This window comes from Folsomia candida, unplaced genomic scaffold (assembly GCF_002217175.1).
Source record: "Folsomia candida strain VU population unplaced genomic scaffold, ASM221717v1 Fcan01_Sc003, whole genome shotgun sequence".
NCBI classification, from domain to species: domain Eukaryota; kingdom Metazoa; phylum Arthropoda; class Collembola; order Entomobryomorpha; family Isotomidae; genus Folsomia; species Folsomia candida.
In genome coordinates this window covers 5,613,638-5,634,689 of record NW_019091195.1, presented here as the reverse complement: position 1 = coordinate 5,634,689, position 21,052 = coordinate 5,613,638, and the positions used below count along the sequence as shown (strand labels likewise).

Here is a 21,052-nt window from a genome sequence, read left to right as displayed (position 1 = left end):
AAATGCATGGGCATACTTATTCTCGGATTGAACTGTGCATTCAAATTAACGTCTTGAGGATTTCAGTAACAGCAGTGACAAAAAATAACCAAAAAGTTCTTTGATCTGATATTGTCCTCATTTTATACTTATTTTTATTTTCTAAGCAATATGGAAAACGAAAGCATACGCAATTGCAAAATTAGTTCTACTTCCTCTCTGAATTTATTTAAACACGATCAGTAAAAATACGGTTATATTTCTTCTGATGATTCAACCACCCCGACGAAAACAGTTACAATAACATAAGAAACAAACAAAAATAGTCATCACACTTGCTAACAATATCCAACTGCTACTAGACTTTGTTTTCAATATAATATTATCTAATTGACCAAAGGACATGACTTGCAGCTTTTTATTATAAATTCTAACCTTAAATGTATATAAGAAATATGTAATGAACAATATTCATTAAATATTATCATGGAAAATTTAAAACTGTGTTGTCTCGTTCATTCGTACAAATGTAGAATTAATAATTATTGTAAAGCTTATCCGTTCTTGTTTTCGCGTTTTTCTTTATCTTCTGCACTTTCCGAAGATGAAGATGAGTCTTGATTTGTAGATTCATTGCTACCACCACCACTGCTGCTACCTTCACGATCCGCAGCCATCTGAAACAATATTATTATGATTTATTTTATGCATTCTCGAATACAATAACTTTGTAATCTTTAGCATACCTTCTTGTACGCCATTTCAAAAACTTTAAGAGAAGCTTGTTGCAAGTTGTTTGTGGCTGTTCGAATCTCTTCAGCAGAAAGTTCGTCCTTCTTGGCTAAGGCTTCACGCGTTTTTGTAATAAGATCTTTAATTTTTGTGGCTTCTTCAGCTGGTAATTGACTTTCGTATTCAACAATCTTGGTTTCTACATCATGAACAATCCCTTCAGCTTGATTGGCTGCTTCAACTCGTTCTTTCTTAACTTTGTCTTCGTCGGCGAATTTTTCAGCATTCCTAACCATATTTTCAATTTCATCTTTGCTAAGACCACCAGACGACTGGATAACAACTATAATAACACAGAAACTTCATATAGTACCCTTAAAATTCGTCCACAAACCATTGATATCAATAAATAATTACTTTGCTGTTCTTTTCCGGTTCCCTTATCGCGAGCACTGACATGCACAATTCCGTTGGCATCAATGTCAAAAGTAACCTCTACTTGGGGAACCCCACGTGGAGCCGGTGGTATTCCAATGAGAGAAAACTGTCCCAAAAGCTTGTTATCCAAAGCCATTTCTCGTTCACCTTGGTGCACTTTAATTTCAACTTGTGTTTGTCCGTCAGCAGCTGTAGAAAATACCTGCAATTTAAATTACATCAAATTAGTATACAGCAATTAGCTTTCTGGATCTCTGGAAGTCAAGATCGTCTTAGTTTTAACCAACCTGACTCTTTTTGGTGGGGATTGTTGTATTTCTGTTGATTAATTTAGTAAACACGCCACCGAGGGTCTCAATTCCCAATGACAATGGAGTAACATCAAGGAGAAGAACGTCGGTTACATTTCCAGCCAGTACTCCGCCTTGGATAGCTGCTCCAATAGCTGCATTATTATAGAATAAACCATATTATTAGAGTATGCTACACTACACGAGATGGAGCAATTCATAAATATATATATAGAGTGTTCAATTTTCGGTGATAGTAGTCAAATTTTGCAACCTACAAACCTACTAATATTAAATGGTAATAATGATGGCTTACCGACTGCTTCGTCAGGGTTGACAGCTTTGGACGGAGCCCTGCCAAAAAGGTCTTGAACAGTTTGTTGGACTTTGGGCATACGGCTCATTCCTCCGACAAGAATGACTTCACCAATGTCTGTTTTCTTTACTTCAGCATCTTGAAGTGCCTTTTGACAAGGTCCTACCGTTCGCTTGATTAAGTCTGCAACTAGCGATTCAAACTTTGCCCTAGTAAGCTACATAGAAAAATAAATAATCAAAGAATTAATTTTAATTTAAGGCATTTCAAGTAATTCCTAACTTATTGAATGATACAAATTGACTAGTACCTTTGTGTTCATGTGCTTTGGGCCAGATGCGTCCATCGTAACGTATGGCAAGTTGATGTCAGTTTGCAAAGAAGATGATAATTCAATTTTTGCCTTTTCTGCAGCTTCTTTCAAGCGCTGCATCGCCATTGGGTCCTTCTTTAGGTCAACTCCTTGCTCTTTTTGGAATTCTTGAGCCAAATACGTCACCAGAAGATTATCAAAATCTTCGCCGCCGAGGAATGTGTCTCCGTTGGTAGATTTGACTTCAAACACTCCCTTCTGAATCTCCAGAATCGAAACATCAAAAGTTCCACCACCCAAGTCGTACACAGCAATTCTGCATTAGAGTCAGGGTTTAGAAATACAGCCAGTTCCTCATTATGTATACTTCTAAACACTTACATTTTGTCATCGGTTTTGTCCATGCCGTAAGCCAAAGCTGCAGCTGTAGGCTCGTTAATCACTCGCAACACATTTAAACCAGATATCTGTCCAGCATCCTTTGTCGCCTGTAGGATAATAATAATGTCGTCAGTGACGTCCCTCACTTACAAGAAGAATAATACTATAAAATCCAATGTCAATCGAATAAAAACGTCACCTGTCGCTGCGAGTCATTGAAATAAGCTGGAACAGTCACCACAGCATTCTTAATCGGGGTTCCAAGATAAGCTTCTGCCGTTTCCTTCATTTTAACCAATGTGAAGGCTCCAATTTGACTCGGAGAGTACAATTTTCCATCCCCAGCTTGCACCCAAGCATCACCATTGGAGGCTTTGACAATTTTATATGACGCTGTTTTCCTAAAGAAGCAAGAAATGTTAAGTTAAAAAACCAAGCCTGATATTCGTAAATAACTATAGTACTCCGCAAACTTACATGTCCTTTTTAACTTCAGCATCGTCAAATCTTCGTCCAATTAAACGTTTAGTCGCGTAAAATGTGTTGGGAGCATTTGTTACTGCTTGCCGTTTTGCAGGCATTCCAACGAGTCGTTCCCCATCTAGAAATTACGAAAGCAATGAATAATAAGAATTACATCACTAATCAAACCTTCTTATTTACTATTCAAAACACTTGATAATAGCTGATAGCTAAAACTTTCGAGCATGGTTCTTGTGGTTAATTACCTTTAGTGAAAGCAACCACAGAGGGTGTGGTCCTAGCTCCCTCCGCATTTTCAATAACCTTGGCTGTCTTCCCCTCCATCACTGCCACACAGGAATTGGTTGTTCCCAAATCAATCCCAATTACAGGCCCTCTGACCTGCTCAGATCTATAAAAAAATACACATTTAGACTGATATTTCATCACTATTATAAAATTGTAATTTGCAAGCTTAAATCGAGGATTTAAAGTTATTTAGATTATATACTTGTTTCTAACAAAGGGCGCATCAAAACGTCGGAGTCCATGTCGTAGCTATACAATTAAAAATTTGAATATTAAACTAATGTCAGGTAACTCAAGATCAAAGATTTGTTTAAATTACTACCTGGCTATTGAGGGCCCAAACGTGATTATTCCTACAAGAACCAACGCCAGCGACGAGGTTACGGTCCAAGACCACCCTTGACATTCCACTCAAAAGGTTCCTCATTTTTGTTTAATTATTAATTTTTTTCCGATAAGATGAAGAAAAATTTAAAATTACACGACCGACGAGACCACGATCTGAATGATGAGAGAAATGGACGAGAAGACTCGATGAGGCAACGTGATTCTCGGCTGGACGGGGTAGGGCCGTACACCGAGTGGACCTTTTTAATATAAGTGGCAAAATTTATAGTATAAATTAATTATCCACACTCTACTTACTTTTAATATTACAAAGTTTTTTCTTATATTTATTATCAATTTGTACTAATCATTGTCATCTTTCTGGCAAACATGTCACCTTACGGCACTTGAAGCGAATGATGAAATTTAGCTGGATTTTGGGCGAACCTTCTCCTAACCGGTGTCGCGTGGTGTAAAATAAGAAGATATGGTATTCATTTCGGTATCTGGGGTGGGATGAGACAAGTACGTTTCGTTCATCACGCAGCACTTTCTTCACCCTTTGCATAAATGATTTTTCGGTAATACGGATGCAAAATATTTCAAAATAAATATAAAGTCCGAAACGAGTATGATGACTCGCCTAGGATAACACAATTCAATTTTATGCTGAAATTTACTATTCAACAATTAATTTGACAACATTTCAGAGAAATATGAGGATGAGAAGAAGAAAGTAAGGAACGTGATTCTGATTTTAATCCTGAGACGGCTGAGACGACGAGAGAGAAGTTTGAGAGCATTGAGTAAAAGTCGCAACCGCTTTTGAGAAAGCATTTGTGTAGAGAAAGAAACTCATATTTCGGAGAAAGTTTGGAATTTTTGGATACATTGACTAAATACTTATTACATGAATTCGACCTCATTAATAACACAAGACACAATAGGAATCTCGAGCATTAGAACTTTCTGTGTCTCACAATAATTATTATCAGTCTCTTTGCTTGGAAATTCCAAGTTGGAATAGTCAGAATATAATAGTCCGGCAATCTAGTAAAATGATATTTAATGAAACTATACTTTTCATTGTCTCCATGATCCTTACCGGCGTTCTTCTTTTCTTATTTGTCTACTATGTAAGCCCTTCTTCATACATTTTTGCATATCATATACAATTGAGGACTTCACAAGATCATGTTGTATATAAAATTTTATTTTAAAGATTATTACCCTGTCTGATCTGGAGTGCGACTATATTAATGCTCAACAATGCTGTCACCGACTGAATATGGTAATTGAAAAAGTTAAACGGTTTCTCGGGTCTTCGCAATTATATTATAAACTCAATTTGTGGTTAAAGTGGAACATCCCAGCCGTAGTTGGACAAGGAATTGTGACCGTGTGCTTTCTCCTGCATGGATGGTTCCTTCTCTTCACTTTAAACCTTCCTATGGCTTCCTGGTCAAGTTATCAGTAAGTTGCATAGCATATGCAAGAAATGACAACGAGAAAATGTTTGTAATAATGATGGATGGTGAAAATATGTAGGGTGCTCAAAATTCCATCAGGAAATCTTGGATTGTACGATCCGATGGAAATACATAACAGAGGTCAACTTAAGGTATGAATCATATCATAGATAACCCGATGTATTTATTACGAAGAATCTTTTTCCACCAGAACCACATGAGGGACGTTTTGATCAAAATGGCATTTCACCTTGTTGCTTTTTTTGTTTATTTATACTGGTAATTAAAAATTTTAAGACTTATGGGAAAGGCGAGATTGTTTACTTTAATTCGGATTATCTTATTTCAGTATGATCGTGTCCATGTTGAAGACTGACCCAATCCCTGGATCTCAACCGTCTGGAGAGTTTGACGAGTTTTAAGTCCTATTGGATTATATTTATTTGTTGTGTCAAGTACATAGCACGGCGTACTCAATTTCTCTAGTCTTTTCCTAGTCTCAAGACGTAGCGTACGAATTTTTTCTAGCATAAAAGTCATTACATAGAAATATTTTTAAGTTTGATGGATTATCATGTTATTTAAAAATGCACGGATGACAAAGAGGATCCAGCATAACATTGTGAAATCACAGATGCCATGCAATGCATTAACAGTATTTATAAATCTCAATGTGTACCATGTAGTTTAACGTCATATAATTGTTACACACAGACTTTTAGTCGTCTCGATTATTTATACATAAGTGATCTCACTGATTTTTGTACAAGTTTCTACGAATAGTAAATGACGTATGTAAGTTAAGTAGATAGAAGATTAAATATTTATCATTTCAATGATTTTGGGTTTTGAATTTGCAGTTATTTGTTTGGTTACGTTCACCGTTATAACTTTCACATCCTCCATATGGCGTCGGTCAGCTTCAGTGTGTCTTTTCAGTTGCTTTCCTGGTGACACTTTTGTGAACCCACTCTCTATTTCAAATTTATTATTTAATAAATTGTATATCTAAACTATGTAATATCACTATAATAAAATAGAGATGTTTACCTATTTGTGGGAGATAAATCACCAATAATAGGACTACTAAAATAATTCCATAAGTCAAACAGCTTCCCATGATTCTGCTTTAAACTAGTTTGATGACGATAATGCTACGCTTAACGAACTGCTATACCTACTTGTAGATCGTATATTTCTAAATCAATCAAGTTTGCAGTAGAGCTTGCATATAATATTTGCAAATTCAGTTTATAAATTGTGGATATTCTGTCAAGAGTTTTATTAATAATGCTTGTTTTGATTTTGTATTGTTGACATTTGCTTTTTTGGCGTGGTCCCGCAATTAATAATTAATTTTGTTAATTTTTAATTAATTTTTTATATTCATATATTAACGACCAGTTGTGATGCTGGTGAATTTCAGGCTACATATTAACTTACCCAGGTTGGTAATTGGTCGTATTATTGATTCATATTTTCATATATTAACGAGTTTAAGCAATGACGCAAACAGCGGTATCTCGCATATAAAATTATTAATAGTTTATGTGCAGATTTATTAAAATGTATGATTCATTCAACAGTACAACTATTATTTTCGTTTTAAGATCAATTCTACCCAAACAACGGATGCATGCAGTGTATCAATATGATATTATTCATTGAATTAAGACGCTCATTTCCGGTTGCATTTGCTAGCTGTACAATAATACATATGAAATATACCATATGCATGACTCGAATGAGTAAAGGATTCCATGTTGACTATATTACCGATAAAATTACTGAATGACTTTAATGAAAAATCTGATCAGTCGTAATTTTTCGTCCTGAAATCATTGTTAGGGAAAAGTTTGTAGAACAAAATGCATTTTTCTAACTCTGCGGAAACAAATTATAGAAGAAGATTGAGAAGTAGAAATGGAGAAAGTAGCTCCGCAGAAGGGCAGACGAACTTTTCTTCCTATTTCGTATGGATTATCGTCCTATTGATTGCCCTTCTTTTTATATCCATTGGAATTTCTGTTGTGGCATGGAACGAACTGAAAAATTTGAAAACCGATTTGGAAGCTCACAGCTTAGCGTTGACTGAGAAATTTGAACTCGTTGCTGATAATGCTACCTCGTTAGTTGATGACCGCATGGACCAACTCGAACTTGCAATGACCGACCTCAAGAGTAAATGTAGCATAATAAACTATCAAATATTATGGTAACTTAAAACAGAGATTTTTAATTAATTAGTGAAATCAATTAATTTGCTAATTAATTACCAATTTTCAACTAATTAACAATTATAAATTAGTTTTAATTACCTTACCAGAGTAATTAAACTGAGTCAATTATAATTAATTATTTTCGTGATATTTTAACCAATTAATTAATTAACTAATTAATTACTTAATTTTTGAGATTTATGTGGTTTGCGCTGTTTCGTTTTCCCAGGTAATGTGGGATTTTTTTTAAATCTGGCAACTCTCCTATTCTACATGACTTATTTTCAAGCCCTCATAATTAAATTTCATGCCATAATTTCATCTTTGTTACAATAAATAACTACATACATACTGTAAAGTATCTTTCAAGTGCCAATAATGGAAGACGATATTTTCAAAAATGAATATGAAAATCTTAACAAACTAACCAGGTCAATACTCACATACCACCATCAGCTACAGTTGAACTTTTATTTAATTGATTGATTATGGAATGACTAATGGAATGATTATGTATCCAAAAAATATAGGCGATGTTAAAATGTAACCATTATAAATTTGAGTTGCCGGTAATTATTTCTGCAGTCCATAATTTTATAATGTAGTTGTAAATTTTGCGTTGAAAATAGAATTTTAAAATTTTATAAATTAAAATTTTTTAACTAATTAATTATTTTTCCAGAAGTAATTAATTACTTTTCTTAGAAGTAATTAATTAGTAATTATAATTAATTAGTTGAAGCTCTCTAATTAAAAATTGATAATTAATTAGATTAAAGATGTCGGCGCTAATTATTAATTGCTAATTAATTATTCTTTGCACTAATTAAAAAGCTCTGACTTAAAATGAATTTGGCTAAATTCCTTGTTAGAATTCGTGAAGGCAGCAAGTCTCAATAAGGAACCGGTATGAATGAATAAAAAACTTGCAATATACAGTATGTAACAAAAGTATAGCTACGATGACATATTTTTTATTTCGACATGATGCCGTAATATTTCAACTTTGAAACTCCGTACAAAAATGTCAAAACTATCTGCCGACAATTTCCTCGTCGCCGATTTTTAATGATATAGAGGGTCCGGATATGCAAACGTATATTTCAGTTTTTTAATTTTCGCCAAGGCGGCGATTTTAGACCTCCAACCTGTCCTGGGCGAAAAATTCCTGTGGGCGCCAAAAAAATCGTACACGGTCCGACCAAAGCTCATTATTCTTCAAAACGCATGCCGCATCCAGTAAAAAATATTTCAAAGTTCAAAAAAAATTATCCACGAAGTTTTTTTTTCGACGCCTCAAATTTTTTTAGAAAAATAATCCTGACCTTTGACCTATCTGCGACATTAAAAATCGGCGACGAGGAAATTGTCGGCAGATAGTTTTGACATTTTTGTACGGAGTTTCAAAGTTGAAATATTACGGCATCAGGTCGAGATAAAAAATATGTCATCGTAGCTATACTTTTGTTACATACTGTATATGTAGCCGTAGCTTGAGTTTGAGAGGAATTTGTGAGTAGATTCAGGGTCCAATCGGTCCCAGGGGCGAGAAAGGAGAACTGGGTACGAATGGCACGCATACAAGTTTCCAGTAGTGTCTGGGGACGACTAAGTTAATTAATTAATTATGCAGGATCACCTGGCGAAAAAGGAGATCGAGGTTTCTCAGGAATACCAGGCATAGTAAAACTACTAATTTCTGTGCAAGTGTCTGCTTTATTAAAATTATAACTTGGCAATCTTAAATAATTAGGACTTCCGGGGGTTGATGGACGTCCTGGATTGGATGGTCTTGCGGGGTTACCAGGCCTTCCATCCCCACGTGGACCGAAAGGAGAAATCGGAGACCGTGGACTTGATGGTATGCATGCACACATTTACGTATTACAACACTTAAATATTGTATACTTGGAGTAATTATGATATTGCTCATACAGGGTTGCCAGGAATGAAGGGAGACAGAGGCTCACAAGGACAGAAAGGAGAACCAGGAAAGGATTCTGCTAATTTCCTACTTCAAGAACCCAATGAAGTGGAAAGTGGGGATGCAAATATTCTTAAAAATGTATAAAATCCGACTTTTTCAAATTATCAAACAAAATATAATACTACTCCATAATATATATGCATATGTAAATACGAACTCTGTTCATAAATCAGGTTTCATTTTTGGCACGCAACCTTCCGCTGGAAACAACTATCTCTATAATTTCTGCAGAAAACACCAAACTTTCACCTACAACCCCTAAGACGCCGTTTTTTAAAAAGGTAAAGAAGGGTATCTGTTATGGTGATCGTTTTGGGCTAAATTTCGATGAGTTTTGAATTATTTTGATAAGAAATTAAGGCGATTTTTTGGGCTAATATATCTTATCAAAATTCGTTTGGTTGTCAGTGGTTTTTGATTGGTAAATAGAGCTCAATGATTCTTACCCCGATTTAAGACTTGGGGAACCGTTTTGCCAGTCTGTCTGTTCATTTTCAACTTTGTCAAATGAACCCCGATTAACTGCAAACTTGGCGAGTTGGCAAATTATACTATCAAACAATTATTCAGCATGTCTACTATAACTCCAAGGGTCCTGTTTGAGTCACTTCCAACCCATGAATGTAATCAATGTTTTTTTCTTGTCGGGCTTTGGTTTATAAACATTGGAAACTTTATGCAAAATTGTAGCAACGCGCAACATGGTTACCATTTTATTAATACCTGTGGTAATTTTGCATGGTTTCCATTTTATTCCCTGTTTTTTGATGCATTTGAATTTATTGCTCGAAATCTAGAAATGTACCATCTTAAATTCTTTGATGAAAAATCACCAATAGTATGATCATCAACATATGCAAATATTTACAAAATCGTTCGTGGGCTTCGTATTTTAATTTGCGTTTTTGTTTTTGGCCTATCTAAATACGTGTTAAACATAGCCCAGGAGAATATTTGTTTCTCCACTTGTGGGCATGTACCATTGCTGAAATTTTCAGGAATGGTAGTTTGAAAGTTGTTTGATATCGTATAAAAAAATCAGAAAAATCGTTCGTGGACTTCATCGTTTTATAATTCATCGAAATTTAGCCCAATACGATCGTCTTAATAGATACCAAGCTTTAACAAAACAAATAAATTTTTTCATGAAAGAAATAGATGTTACTTTGGTGTGCGCTATTTCAGATGGTGAAAGCAATCAGAGATGGCTGATATTGATGCACATACAATTTATTACGATAGTATAATTTTTGTACTAATGTCTTAATCAATAATCTAATGGCAAATGTGGTGTATATGTATTTATGTACTTGTTAAAATATATGATGGTTATTTATAAGTGCTGTTCCGTAAATTAAATAAGGCTGGTAAGTAGATTTCATAGACCCAACTGGCATAGGCATGGACGGTTTGTGATCAATAAGTAAAGGAAATTATTCATGTGATTCAGGAATTTCTTCTCCGTTGAATGTGAGCGAATACAACATTGGCTGTTTTTTTATCCCAGTGCAAAGGGCGTGCAGGGTGGCAGGAGCGTTGGCGCACTCAAAGTGCGTCCTCGTCCCCCCGTCCACAAACTCACTCTGTAATATGCCATAAACGGTGGATTTCTTCGTAAAACAATATTTGCAGTACATGTCAAAAAGGATAACAAGATGACTACCTGAGTGTCTACTTTTTGCCCATTTACCCAGATGTCCATTGTGTCCTTTTCTGTACCATATTAAAATAATATTAACATGGGTAATTCGACGCTGTCATTAAATTAGCTCATAATATTGTTATTGCACGTACCCAAAACCACTCTTAGGTCAGAACCGTCCACAGTTTTAATTGTCCATGTCTTCAGAATTTTAGATTGTCTTTCAATAAACTTTTTAAACGGTTTCCCATCTACTTCTAAGGAATATCTGTACGCAAACAGCCCAAACGGCTCAATTTTGACGCAACACTTGCTCTCTCCAACTTGAAACTCTTCGCACCCCACCAACTTGAACATCCAATCCTTTCTAATCAATTCCTGAAAAAGGGTTGAAAATTAAAAAATGAGATTATCCATTCGATTATCTTGGTGTTAAAATAATTCCTTTTGATACCGATCCGTTGACCCTGATAATTCTTTTGCCCGTAGTTGTCCCATGTTCGAATTCAACGGAATAAAGTCCAGATCGACTCGTAACGTCCCACACTGCAACTCTATCACAACTCACTTTCTTCTCTTCCGTCCCACTCATCCTCTAGTTTCGTCTCTATATGATAACGACAATTATTTCGGACAATATTTTCAGTTCAAGGTAATACGAGGCATAAATTTTTATAAAAAAAAGTAGCAACTTTGAGAAATGTTGAGACTCTGGGCAAGCTCTTGGTGATTCATTTATGAGCATAGCCCACTGGCCTTTATCGTCTTGTGCTTTCCCCAGCAGCAACAGCAGTAAGAGCAGCGAGTGAAAATCCATAATATTCAAGCCATACACAGTCAGTATGCATACATAGGTGAAAATGCAGCTCTTACCTGTACCTGTCCCTAACTATTCCGTGTCAGTAGTGGCAAATGTTAGAAAAGTTGGCAACGTTTTCACCACGAGAAATAATCCATTATCGATTGTATGCAAGACAAACACAAACAAGACACTCGAAACTTGACTTTATTCGTGTTTACCATGAATGTTGTCGTGCTATTCGTTTGTGCAGTGTTGGTTGACGCTTGTGTGCAAATAAAGTATGACTTTGTGAATGAAATGAAGCAAGTATTTCATTATAGTTGTCAACATCAAGAGTGTATGTACACGAGACATCTTTATTAGCCTTAAAATACCAAATTAAAAATTTTCCTGTATACACTAATCAATAAAGAGGAAAATAATAACTGGTTTCATGTTTTGACAGCCTCAATTGTGGCTGAAGCCACATAATTTTGTGCTCCACTGTCATTGTAAGACCATTTTTCGATAAACTGACGGCTCGCTTCGTTCACTTGGATTGAAATGTTGGTGAAGCCAGCATTTTCCAGACTTTCCTTCAACTCGCCGACCGGGGTGGCTCCAGCCATGCAACCATTATACAATTCCAGGTCTCGTTTGATCTCCTCTGGCAAAGGACTGGTCGCCACGATGTCGGAAATTGCGAGACGACCACCCTGTCTCAAAACTCGTGCGGCCTCCCGGATCACCTGGGCTTTGTCGGTGGCCAAGTTGATGACACTGAAATGAAGATGTTCAAATGCTAATCATAAACACAAGCGTATTTACACTTGTACATGTATTTAATGCGGTACCAGTTAGATATGATGACATCCACTGTGTTATCAGCCACTGGAAGATGTTCAATCTCTCCAAGACGAAAGCTGACATTTGTATATCCCCCTTTTTGAGCATTTAGACGAGCCTTGTGTAACATTTCCGGTGTCATATCTACTCCAATGACTCTCCCAGTTTTTCCAACTTTTTTAGCTGCCAGGAAGCAATCAAAGCCACCTCCACTTCCCAAGTCCAGAACAACTTCGCCGTCTTTCAATGCAGCTATAGCGGTCGGACTATGCATTTCACCAATGAAACAAGTGTCAATAACACAGCCTCTCTTATCAAGCATAATAAGTAATTGTTCTGCCTACTTTCCACATCCCAGCCCCATGTTTGCCCCATCAACCATGGTTTTCACATCCTCTTCAGTGTAGCCCAAATTTTTGCAGTAGTCGACGTCCACTTCCTTGGGGGCTCCGCAACAGGAGGACTGAATGCCCACGGCTTCTCCGGCCGAATTTTTCACAGCCACCTCTGCGTAGGCTTTTCGAACGCTGGCCTTGAGTTTGACCTCCTCCTCAGTCACAGACTTTGGGGCGGATCCCTTGCAGCAAGTAGTAGTCATTTTCCTACTAGTATCTCTCGTACTGAGAAATGGAGACCAATTTTGTGGCTGATTGAATCAACACTGATGAAATTCAACGATTGCTTTATAACATTGGTCAGCTACATACTTGAGTGGCTGCTGGAGGATTCTGGAATGTATTCAGCGTGTGTAATGCGATGATGTAATTAAAATATTTAGGATTTGCATGACTTTACTCCATTCATACTTTATTTTACAGATAACACGTTCCTGATAACTTCAACATGTACTTTTCAGCATTGCACAGCACATGAACTCAAATGTTAATTTCTAGCTGACCTTGGAATATATTATGCTTGATCAGCTATTATTTATACCGTGTCAGAGGTGTGTATAGGGGTGATAAAGTTAATTTCATAGTCTGCTGGGGAAAACGATATTACCAATAAAGAAAAAAATTTTCTTATGAAATGTTATCATTTGTCGAATCATCGATATTTTAAGGATTACGTAAAGTAATAGCATAGCTACGTTGTTTATATATAGCATACCAGCGTATCCTATATATCTGATCGAATTGATAAATATTAAAAAACAAGTAAACATTCGATGAGGTGAAGCGTATGCAAAGTTAGCGAGGAGTTGAGGAGAAAGTGGTGAAAGGTAGAATCTCACTATGCCTCACACGAATGGCACATGTGGTGAGTTTTTGGGTTTACATCTTACGCAGTAAAGTCGTAAAGTAAAAGTTGTTTCAACTTTTGAACGAATTTTGTATTTTTAATTTGATTATGCATAAGTGAAACTGCAATATAGTTGAAATATAAAATTACAACTATCATGGACTATTATATTAATGGGAAAATGTGACTGCTAAAATACCCTTGCTAAATTGTGGCAATTTTTATAGTGCTTATTTATTATTGTATACAATTTTAAATTAACATTTACTAATCATGGTTTCAAATTTATGTTCCGCATTTAAATATTCGTTACAACTGTCTACGAGGTGAGTTAAAAAACCAAATTGGTTTTAGATATATATTTGATAGTTTTAATAGTGTATTGAAGTTGAAGAAAATAATCATGATGCTTGTTTCTAAATATTTGTAGGACTAATTCTAGTAGCACAGTCAAGAGTTTGTTCGTCACAAAGGATTTAACCCATTCTATGAATACCTTGACCAAAATGATTTCCACAACACCATGTCTCCAGTAAGAACATTTTATAATTTCATTAACTTAGTGGTTAATGGACTCTAAATGCCGATTTAATATTATTCTTATCGTGCACAGGGCAGAACCTCTCAAGAAAAAGAAACGCTTAGACCCCGCAGTTATTAAAGCCCGTGAGGAGAGGAAACGGAGAAAGTTGGAAAAGCAAATTCGCCGGCTGCAAAAGACAGAAAGACAGTTGAAACCAATTGACGAGATGGAAGTCCCTGTCGAAATATTGGACAACTACAAGTAAATGTCAACAATAATATGCGCAATTAATGCACACATCATGAGTATTTTATTTATTTTTTTTACATTAATGCTTATAGAGAACGGGGGCGACAGGCTGTAAAATTATCCGTGGAGGAGGAAGAGTACCGATGGCTTCTGGAGAAAAAGTGGTCGCGCTACAGATTTGGAGTTAACACAAGAGAAATTCGAATGGTTGATAGATTACTATGCAGCCAAGAAAAGGCTTTAAAAGAACTGCGAGGCGAGTCTGAAGAGTTGTATCAAGCTGCAATACAGATGGATTTCAGTTACATCCCGTATGAAATTAAAGGACCCGTGGAGACCCCACCCATTCCGGGATACGATCCTGACGAAGGGGATATAATTGATATTTCAAGAAAGTGGGATAAAGTATGAATCCAGATTTTTAGTAGCTCAAATTTAAAAAAATTCATACCCATCAGTATATTAGTCATTGTACACCGTTATGAATACCGATGTCGAGGTGAATAAATTCTTCAGCTCGTCTATTGAAAAAAAGGTCTACCAACTACGTTACCAAAATTGTCGGTTATCAATCATCATAATCTAGTCACTAATAATTCTAGTGCACTGCAAAGCTTTTTTCCAAACAGAGAGACGCTAGATTTATTACGTTACAGCTCGATTCGCAGTACAAGTCAACGCGGGAGCTCGAACTAAAAGGGATTAGTCCATTACACAACACAACTTTACTTATTTCAAGTAAGAAATTATTATTTGTGCGTTGTAAGCACTAGTAAGCAGTTTGTAGTAGTGGCAAGTCGATTGGATTTAGAGGATGACCAAGTTTAATCTGTAATCTGGATGAATAATCGAGTCTCGGGGTCTCTCTGGGCGTGTTTCTTTATGGATCTTGTCATATATTCAGCATAGATTGTGTTTTGGAAATCAAGCATAAATATCTTCAATCTTCTTGCAAGGTATAATTTTCTTAATTCTCACAAAAGTGTCATGTCAGAGCATATGCAGGGTCAGGCGGCTTGGATATTAATTTATCTGGTGGATTCTTTCGGATTATTTCTTGGCTGATTGAATAACAATTTTAGGTGCTTAAAGTGTACATCAATTATCAATCACAGCTGACACAACAATGATTCATCGTGAGAAAATGACCTTCAACATTAGTCACTACACTACACATTATTATAATGATGTCGTCACTATTAATGTGTGATTCGCTTTATTTCGGATGAGCGACATTACATGATGTGGGTCATTTATTCGTTTCATGAGTTTAATGTTGAATGCATGTATTGCATATTGTGTGGAGAGCTAGTTTTATATCTAGTGTTTTTGAAAAAAATTATCATGTCACATGTCAATGTGAATTGTCATTTCCTCTGTGTACAATTTACAGTGGATTAAAGTAGGTAATGTATTTGTGTTAGCTGTTGGTTGTGAAGTTTGATGTTGCTGTTGGTTCAGTATGTAGTTTAGTTTGTCTAATCGTAAGCTATAGATTTTTGAATTTTTGTTTATTTTGCTTATCAAACTTTAGTGACAACGTAATAATATTCACTTGAGTCAACTTCTCTTGTATCGATGCCATTCTCGTTGTATATATGCCCTTGTTCTCATCACATTTTTATTCGTCGCACATTTCAATTTTCATGGCATTCCACAAACGTAACGTACTGTTCAGTGTTTGCTAAAAATGCAAAATCTATAAAAAAACTAAGATAATTTTGATACTTATATTTTTAGATTTATATTGGATATCTTAATTGCAGTTGAATTGAAAAATGGCCCATGAATCACTGCGACAATCGAGGCCGAGAACTTACGGGAGTACGATGGATGCAGAAATTGGGTTTGCGGGACCTGCTTCCTCTGCAGAAATGTTTGACCAACCAGCCTTCAATCGACTATGTGATAAAATTACCTCTAACGTATACCAAATTGCTAAACATGGTGCGTTAAACCTTCAAATTTATCATGTTAATTACTAGTTAATAATTGCGTTGTTATATTAAATCAGTTTATTCTTATTTCAGCCACTAATTTGGAGAGGACATTGAAGACAATTGGAACTCAAAATGACACGGATACCTTGCGGGACTCGGTTCACACTGTGACGACAACCGCACTCCAGTCCATTGGGGAAACAACGGCAACTCTGAAAAAATTGACCGCAATGGTTCAGAACTGTAGTGCTGCAGAAAAGAAGCAGGAAAAGCTGCGAGTTACAAAGTTAACCTCTGACTTTAAGCTTGTTGTCCAGAAGTTTACAGACACGCAGAAACAAATTGTTGCCAAAATGAAAACCACAACCCCAACTAATTCTGGATTTTTAGAAAGTTCAGAGGATCAGAAACAATCACTGGTGGATGCTGAAGCAACTCAGCAAGCCCAACTTCAGTACCAGCGGCATCTGGAATTTGAACACGGTCTGTTAATCGAAAGAGAAAATAGAGTTCGCCAAATCGAAGCTGATATTGTGGATGTAAATGACATAATGAGAGAACTCGCGACTTTAGTCGTAGAACAAGGAGCTGTTGTTGGTGAGTATTTCATTTAACCATTCATCACAATGTCCAGTTTGTCATTTTACTTTTTAGCCCGAACCAGGGCTTATGTAATTGTCATGTCCGTCTGTCTGTCTGTCTGTCCGTCTGTCTTTCGAAAACTCTCGAACGAGTTGACCGATTGACTTGAAATTTTTACCATATGCATATTGGACAAAGTTAGGAAACGAGTTCGAAGATGGGTGACATTGGTCGAGTGGTTGATCGGTGGGGGTCATCGGAGTGGATGGGGTATTATGCACCAAAATTCGAAAATCGTCATAGAAAGCTCAAATTTGGTACAAAGGTTGCTAATGGCTCCTAATGAAATAATATGAAGTGAAATTAGAAAATTTGTCAACCGGAGGTACCAGAGGGGGTGACCCATACCGATTTTTCAAAATCATCAAATTGAGCTGAAATTTGGTATAGAGGCTGCTAATGGCCCGTAATGGAAGAATATGAAGTGAAATTGGTAAAATTTACATCTAGAGGGACCCTATGGGGTGACCCCAACCGATTTTCAGAAATTAACATAGAAAGCTGATATTTGGACCAGAGATCCATACTGCTTTTTCACAAAACAACATGAAGTTAAATATGACCAAAAATTAACCAGGGGGGCTATAGAGACGACCTCCACTAGGAAGTAGTCAAGGGAAGGGATAGTAAATATTTTTAGAATTTGGAGCCTAGTAATACGAAGGATTGATGGAAGAATTAGTGCAAAATAGTAGCACATAATTTCATAGAAAACTACTGACAAACATGGGTTTGCTAATCATTCCTGGTTCGGGCTAAGCAAAGCTGTACTGATAGGTTTTATTTTTTACAATTTCAAATTTGATGATAATTTATAATGTCTCAGACTCCATAGAAGGTAATATTGATGAAACGTACACTCAAGTGGAAACTGGTCGAGCGGAACTTCAGAAAGCAGAGACGCTTCAGGTAATTTTACAGACCTTGTTTGTTCATTATGAAAGAGAAATACTAAACTTACATATCGCTGTTTGTATGTATGTATTACATAGTCCAAGTACAGGAAGAGACTTTTTTGTCTACTTGGAGGTGGTCTCATCATCTTGATAATCGTGATAATCGTCCTCGTCACCCAGTTGAAAAGTTAGAGACATTCCGTCCAGAGTTGTTTGTACTATTCGTGAGTTACGCATTACCTATTATCGTAAGATAAACCTGTAATCCGTAAATGACTCTTGAAAATTTAATATTTATATTACAAAATCTAGTAATTAGATGCATTTTCTTTTTGGCTAGTTTAAACGACTAGTAAGTTATATATTTTAGTGTATAGTTCATCTTGATTTACTATTATTACCACCATAACTAAATCAATAGGCATGGAGTTTTGCATGGAGTTATTAATAAAATGTGCTTTCCAAAATTACAGTTTGTTAAATTTTTTATTTTGTCGGATTCACCATTACAGACAGAATCGTTCAGAAATAATTTCCTATACTAACATAAATATGTACATTTTTATACTATTCGGACCTACTTAATCAACCTATATGTATATATTTAATAAATCAAGATAATACAGTGAAATTAATACTAAGTTTTACAGTATTTGGATCTTTCAGACCGAGATATCAGTAGTAGTGTGTATCACATAAGTTAACTTCACATCCAATATGAATGACTATAGTTTTGTTTATTAGTTATTCGAAGACTGGGTCGTGATATTATTGGGAAAACAGCAGTATTTAATGGAATTGTGGATAATAGTAAACTTCATATCCTAATACATACATATTATTCCGAGATCAACGGAATTTTCAGCTAGACTATCGAGACTGAAAAATAATATCGTGCGCTTACATCTTACACTTACTTTATGTGAATGTTGACTAGATAAGTTTACGCTGATATTTGTACATTATGAAGGAAATCAACTAGAAAAATATTGACACCATACATACGCTCGTCCTTGCATGATATGCACTAATAGAATAGAGTTTTTGTCATTTCTCTTATCCTTCGACCTCACACGTATCAATTGCTGTAAACAGTACATCCTTCTTTCGATGTTTTTTATTAGAGACACTACTAATCCTAAGTAATATCACTAATCAGGATATGTACACATGTACACGATATACTTGCATGTCCTTTAATATTTCTTAAGGTATACTTCAGTGGAATAGTACATGAATTACTACATTACATTGTTCACTACCAATCAACTTCATTTGTTGTCCACCTTCCAGGTTTCGTGGAATATACTTATGTCAGTGCAAAAAGGGCCATAAAATCAGGACCATCATGAGCATGAAATTCTAAACATTTTCAGGGTACTGAGTTTTTGTGATTCGTGGTGGGATAAGTTTCACACTCGAGTTGGAGTTTCTTCTGGCAGCATTTCTCGACGCAATGCTCGAAGGGGCATAGTTGAATGGTTTCCACCACTTGTGCGGATGTGTGCTGGACCCTTGCGCGGCTCTCTGTCCCTGTTGGTTCAGAGAGGTCAGACTGGAACGACGGGCACTGTAGCTGGGACACACGTCACACTGCTGGTCAGCATCACGAGGGTCAGTACTTTCTTCCAAATGGCCTGATCTGGAAGATAAATTGCGATCCGTGGGCAAACCAGCATACGATGGACCCGGGCTGAGAATCGAAGTGGAATATGAGGCTGTCGCGGATGGATAAAGCGATTGGCGTCTTCCGTATCTTGGGGAAGCGAATGGACTTTGTTGACGAGGTTGAGATATCGGGGACTTATCCCAGTGAGTTGATGACTCGCCGGGATTCCCCGTATGTCATACCTACACAATAATATTCAACAGTGAATAATTGGATGTGCATAATATAATGAATCAACTGTGTGAATCTTATGCGTTATGCCATGCATACCATCGTTCCTTGATAACCTTGTAGGGGCAAAGATGGTGCTGAAGCGGTGATAGAGTCATCCGGTGGCGTTACCTATTATTTTAAAACAGTTGTATACATTTGCGAATTTGTTACGTGCTCCTGACTGAAGTCAAGTACACTCTGCCACATTCAATATCTGTATTCTACGGTGGAAAACGTCTGTGTTTACACTTTTGTGATAAGAATATGCATAATATGCATATTAAATGTTACCTAAATATTTCCGACAACTATTTGTAAAATAAATTAAGCAATTAAGGTGAGCATTACAAACCGTCACCTCAAGGCCAATCCCCCCATTTAGTGTGAGTCGCACAGGGCGAGTAATCGTTGTCTGTGGTATTCCTAACTCCTCGTTGGAAGATCGGCGTCCAGAAGTTGAAGGACCGCAACTGAGCAGACCTTGGCGCAAGGATGAGGACCGTCGCATCAAAATATCATCAAGATTTCCCACGCGAAGGGAATTCGATCTGGGTCGTCTAGGATCACACAAATGCGTTTTTAGACTAGAAAGAATAGGTAATTGTAATAAATCTCTGTGATCATTAACGATCCTGTCGTAAATTCTGTCCCCCAAGTGTAACATTAGCATTGGAAGTACAAGCATATGCTGTGGCCTTGCCCATGGCGTTATATGTATGAAGCAGATTCAGTGCATTGCATATGACTCATATGATATGAGTTGCACAAGGTACGAGATCGAGCATAACTTACGCGTCCGGAGAGTCCGGCAAAGACAACGAATTGCTTTTGGTCACAGGAACCCTGGGGCTGCAATGCTGACCAGAGAGGAGCAAACTTCCCGAGGACGATCGTCTCCTTTTGCTTGGGTCAGGACTCGGCTGAGTGAACAAGTTAAATCCCAAGGGCTGCCCATCCCCCCCATTGCCACCACCTATACCAGAGACGCAACTGAGGGTAGATTTTCTCCTCGAGTTGTGTCTCTCAAATGTCTTTTGGGCTGAATGAAAGTCAAGAAAAAACAATCTGTTACTAGAAATTCGTAAATATTTATAATAAAAATTCCCATGTCGTATGCATATGCACTATTATCTATGTACCTGAAAACGGAGTGGGTTTTATTAAATAAACGACATCTCCTATAAGAA

General features: G+C 36.5%; 8 protein-coding genes across 14 annotated transcripts in view; 4 read left to right on the top strand and 4 right to left on the bottom strand.

The window, feature by feature from the left end:
- Positions 1-181: 181 nt before the first annotated feature.
- LOC110846139 (stress-70 protein, mitochondrial) lies at positions 182-3,753 on the bottom strand. The gene is made up of 12 exons (XM_022092775.2): positions 3,543-3,753; positions 3,423-3,469; positions 3,178-3,323; positions 2,927-3,050; positions 2,649-2,850; positions 2,450-2,556; positions 2,066-2,384; positions 1,756-1,972; positions 1,437-1,594; positions 1,129-1,351; positions 726-1,054; positions 182-656 (listed from the first exon to the last, which is right to left on the bottom strand). Exons 1-12 carry the CDS (start codon positions 3,645-3,647, stop codon positions 534-536), a joined length of 2,100 nt encoding a protein of 699 aa, XP_021948467.1. The 5' UTR covers positions 3,648-3,753; the 3' UTR covers positions 182-533.
- A 244-nt stretch (positions 3,754-3,997) lies between these two features.
- Positions 3,998-5,855, top strand: LOC110846143 (protein cornichon homolog 4). The gene is made up of 7 exons (XM_022092780.2): positions 3,998-4,128; positions 4,258-4,683; positions 4,770-4,838; positions 4,908-5,020; positions 5,096-5,168; positions 5,228-5,295; positions 5,366-5,855. The coding sequence occupies exons 2-7, from the start codon at positions 4,606-4,608 to the stop codon at positions 5,436-5,438; spliced, it is 474 nt and encodes a 157-aa protein (XP_021948472.1). The 5' UTR covers positions 3,998-4,128; positions 4,258-4,605; the 3' UTR covers positions 5,439-5,855.
- A 345-nt stretch (positions 5,856-6,200) lies between these two features.
- LOC110846141 (collagen alpha-1(I) chain) lies at positions 6,201-10,561 on the top strand. 2 transcript variants are annotated; one of them, XM_022092777.2, is made up of 8 exons: positions 6,201-7,197; positions 8,108-8,142; positions 8,756-8,798; positions 8,869-8,913; positions 8,989-9,096; positions 9,173-9,300; positions 9,396-9,503; positions 10,408-10,561. In XM_022092777.2, exons 1-8 carry the CDS (start codon positions 6,885-6,887, stop codon positions 10,432-10,434), a joined length of 807 nt encoding a protein of 268 aa, XP_021948469.1. In that variant the 5' UTR covers positions 6,201-6,884; the 3' UTR covers positions 10,435-10,561. The 2 variants fall into 2 exon arrangements, with proteins under 2 accessions (XP_021948469.1, XP_035706396.1); XM_035850503.1 differs by lacking the exons at positions 8,108-8,142; positions 8,756-8,798.
- Positions 10,562-10,637: 76 nt separating this feature from the next.
- LOC110846142 (fas apoptotic inhibitory molecule 1) lies at positions 10,638-11,878 on the bottom strand. Of its 2 annotated transcripts, none has more exons than XM_022092779.2 (5): positions 11,738-11,878; positions 11,319-11,471; positions 11,017-11,242; positions 10,886-10,935; positions 10,638-10,805 (listed from the first exon to the last, which is right to left on the bottom strand). In XM_022092779.2, exons 2-5 carry the CDS (start codon positions 11,454-11,456, stop codon positions 10,656-10,658), a joined length of 564 nt encoding a protein of 187 aa, XP_021948471.1. In that variant the 5' UTR covers positions 11,457-11,471; positions 11,738-11,878; the 3' UTR covers positions 10,638-10,655. The 2 variants fall into 2 exon arrangements, with proteins under 2 accessions (XP_021948471.1, XP_035706397.1); XM_035850504.1 differs by lacking the exon at positions 11,738-11,878 and adding an exon at positions 11,557-11,704.
- Positions 11,879-11,983: 105 nt separating this feature from the next.
- LOC110846140 (arsenite methyltransferase) lies at positions 11,984-13,208 on the bottom strand. Its single transcript, XM_022092776.2, has 3 exons — positions 12,836-13,208; positions 12,500-12,757; positions 11,984-12,425 (listed from the first exon to the last, which is right to left on the bottom strand). The coding sequence occupies exons 1-3, from the start codon at positions 13,087-13,089 to the stop codon at positions 12,098-12,100; spliced, it is 840 nt and encodes a 279-aa protein (XP_021948468.1). The 5' UTR covers positions 13,090-13,208; the 3' UTR covers positions 11,984-12,097.
- A 227-nt stretch (positions 13,209-13,435) lies between these two features.
- LOC110845417 (39S ribosomal protein L40, mitochondrial) lies at positions 13,436-15,045 on the top strand. The gene is made up of 4 exons (XM_022091813.2): positions 13,436-14,059; positions 14,164-14,265; positions 14,347-14,517; positions 14,598-15,045. Exons 1-4 carry the CDS (start codon positions 14,007-14,009, stop codon positions 14,914-14,916), a joined length of 645 nt encoding a protein of 214 aa, XP_021947505.1. The 5' UTR covers positions 13,436-14,006; the 3' UTR covers positions 14,917-15,045.
- Positions 15,046-15,110: 65 nt separating this feature from the next.
- On the top strand, positions 15,111-18,453 carry LOC110845416 (syntaxin-7). Of its 3 annotated transcripts, none has more exons than XM_035850502.1 (5): positions 15,111-15,243; positions 16,272-16,452; positions 16,536-17,042; positions 17,914-17,996; positions 18,080-18,453. In XM_035850502.1, exons 2-5 carry the CDS (start codon positions 16,284-16,286, stop codon positions 18,173-18,175), a joined length of 855 nt encoding a protein of 284 aa, XP_035706395.1. In that variant the 5' UTR covers positions 15,111-15,243; positions 16,272-16,283; the 3' UTR covers positions 18,176-18,453. The 3 variants fall into 3 exon arrangements, with proteins under 3 accessions (XP_035706395.1, XP_021947501.1, XP_021947502.1); XM_022091809.2 differs by lacking the exon at positions 15,111-15,243 and adding an exon at positions 15,250-15,461; XM_022091810.2 differs by lacking the exon at positions 15,111-15,243 and adding an exon at positions 15,250-15,461 and having other exon boundaries at positions 16,246-16,452.
- The window catches only part of LOC110846852 (potassium channel subfamily T member 2-like), a 41,099-nt gene continuing 38,500 nt past the window's right edge, over positions 18,454-21,052 (bottom strand). For 2 of the 3 annotated variants that reach the window (XM_035850494.1, XM_035850496.1), the window contains 5 exons: positions 21,005-21,043; positions 20,658-20,904; positions 20,218-20,422; positions 19,923-19,994; positions 18,454-19,834 (listed from right to left, as the gene is read on the bottom strand). In XM_035850494.1, coding sequence (XP_035706387.1) covers positions 19,829-19,834; positions 19,923-19,994; positions 20,218-20,422; positions 20,658-20,904; positions 21,005-21,043 — 569 coding nt within the window. In that variant the 3' untranslated portion in view covers positions 18,454-19,828. The remainder of the gene's footprint in view (positions 19,835-19,922; positions 19,995-20,217; positions 20,423-20,657; positions 20,905-21,004; positions 21,044-21,052) is intronic. The other variant, XM_035850495.1, reaches the window with a different exon arrangement.

What these genes read in the sequence shown, in the direction of transcription:
- LOC110846139 (XM_022092775.2), bottom strand. Translation starts at nt 3,647, where the DNA reads ATGAGGAACCTTTTGAGTGGAATGTCAAGGGTGGTCTTGGACCGTAAC. An exon ending in GACAAAACCGATGACAAAAT is followed by an intron (nt 2,385 to 2,449) that starts GTAAGTGTTTAG and finishes ACTCTAATGCAG; the next exon opens with AATTGCTGTGTACGACTTGG. An exon ending in CAAAGCACATGAACACAAAG is followed by an intron (nt 1,973 to 2,065) that starts GTACTAGTCAAT and finishes TTTTCTATGTAG; the next exon opens with CTTACTAGGGCAAAGTTTGA.
- LOC110846143 (XM_022092780.2), top strand. Translation starts at nt 4,606, where the DNA reads ATGATATTTAATGAAACTATACTTTTCATTGTCTCCATGATCCTTACC. An exon ending in TTTTCTTATTTGTCTACTAT is followed by an intron (nt 4,684 to 4,769) that starts GTAAGCCCTTCT and finishes TTTATTTTAAAG; the next exon opens with ATTATTACCCTGTCTGATCT. An exon ending in ATAACAGAGGTCAACTTAAG is followed by an intron (nt 5,169 to 5,227) that starts GTATGAATCATA and finishes TTTTTCCACCAG; the next exon opens with AACCACATGAGGGACGTTTT.
- LOC110846141 (XM_022092777.2), top strand. Translation starts at nt 6,885, where the DNA reads ATGCATTTTTCTAACTCTGCGGAAACAAATTATAGAAGAAGATTGAGA. An exon ending in AGGTTTCTCAGGAATACCAG is followed by an intron (nt 8,914 to 8,988) that starts GCATAGTAAAAC and finishes TTAAATAATTAG; the next exon opens with GACTTCCGGGGGTTGATGGA. An exon ending in AGACGCCGTTTTTTAAAAAG is followed by an intron (nt 9,504 to 10,407) that starts GTAAAGAAGGGT and finishes GCGCTATTTCAG; the next exon opens with ATGGTGAAAGCAATCAGAGA.
- LOC110846142 (XM_022092779.2), bottom strand. Translation starts at nt 11,456, where the DNA reads ATGAGTGGGACGGAAGAGAAGAAAGTGAGTTGTGATAGAGTTGCAGTG. An exon ending in TTATCAGGGTCAACGGATCG is followed by an intron (nt 11,243 to 11,318) that starts GTATCAAAAGGA and finishes ACCCTTTTTCAG; the next exon opens with GAATTGATTAGAAAGGATTG. An exon ending in GGCAAAAAGTAGACACTCAG is followed by an intron (nt 10,806 to 10,885) that starts GTAGTCATCTTG and finishes GGCATATTACAG; the next exon opens with AGTGAGTTTGTGGACGGGGG.
- LOC110846140 (XM_022092776.2), bottom strand. Translation starts at nt 13,089, where the DNA reads ATGACTACTACTTGCTGCAAGGGATCCGCCCCAAAGTCTGTGACTGAG. An exon ending in ATGGGGCTGGGATGTGGAAA is followed by an intron (nt 12,758 to 12,835) that starts GTAGGCAGAACA and finishes TGAAATGCATAG; the next exon opens with TCCGACCGCTATAGCTGCAT. An exon ending in GATGTCATCATATCTAACTG is followed by an intron (nt 12,426 to 12,499) that starts GTACCGCATTAA and finishes TCTTCATTTCAG; the next exon opens with TGTCATCAACTTGGCCACCG.
- LOC110845417 (XM_022091813.2), top strand. Translation starts at nt 14,007, where the DNA reads ATGGTTTCAAATTTATGTTCCGCATTTAAATATTCGTTACAACTGTCT. An exon ending in TCGTTACAACTGTCTACGAG is followed by an intron (nt 14,060 to 14,163) that starts GTGAGTTAAAAA and finishes AAATATTTGTAG; the next exon opens with GACTAATTCTAGTAGCACAG. An exon ending in GAAATATTGGACAACTACAA is followed by an intron (nt 14,518 to 14,597) that starts GTAAATGTCAAC and finishes TAATGCTTATAG; the next exon opens with AGAACGGGGGCGACAGGCTG.
- LOC110845416 (XM_035850502.1), top strand. Translation starts at nt 16,284, where the DNA reads ATGGCCCATGAATCACTGCGACAATCGAGGCCGAGAACTTACGGGAGT. An exon ending in ATACCAAATTGCTAAACATG is followed by an intron (nt 16,453 to 16,535) that starts GTGCGTTAAACC and finishes TTCTTATTTCAG; the next exon opens with CCACTAATTTGGAGAGGACA. An exon ending in AGAAAGCAGAGACGCTTCAG is followed by an intron (nt 17,997 to 18,079) that starts GTAATTTTACAG and finishes TGTATTACATAG; the next exon opens with TCCAAGTACAGGAAGAGACT.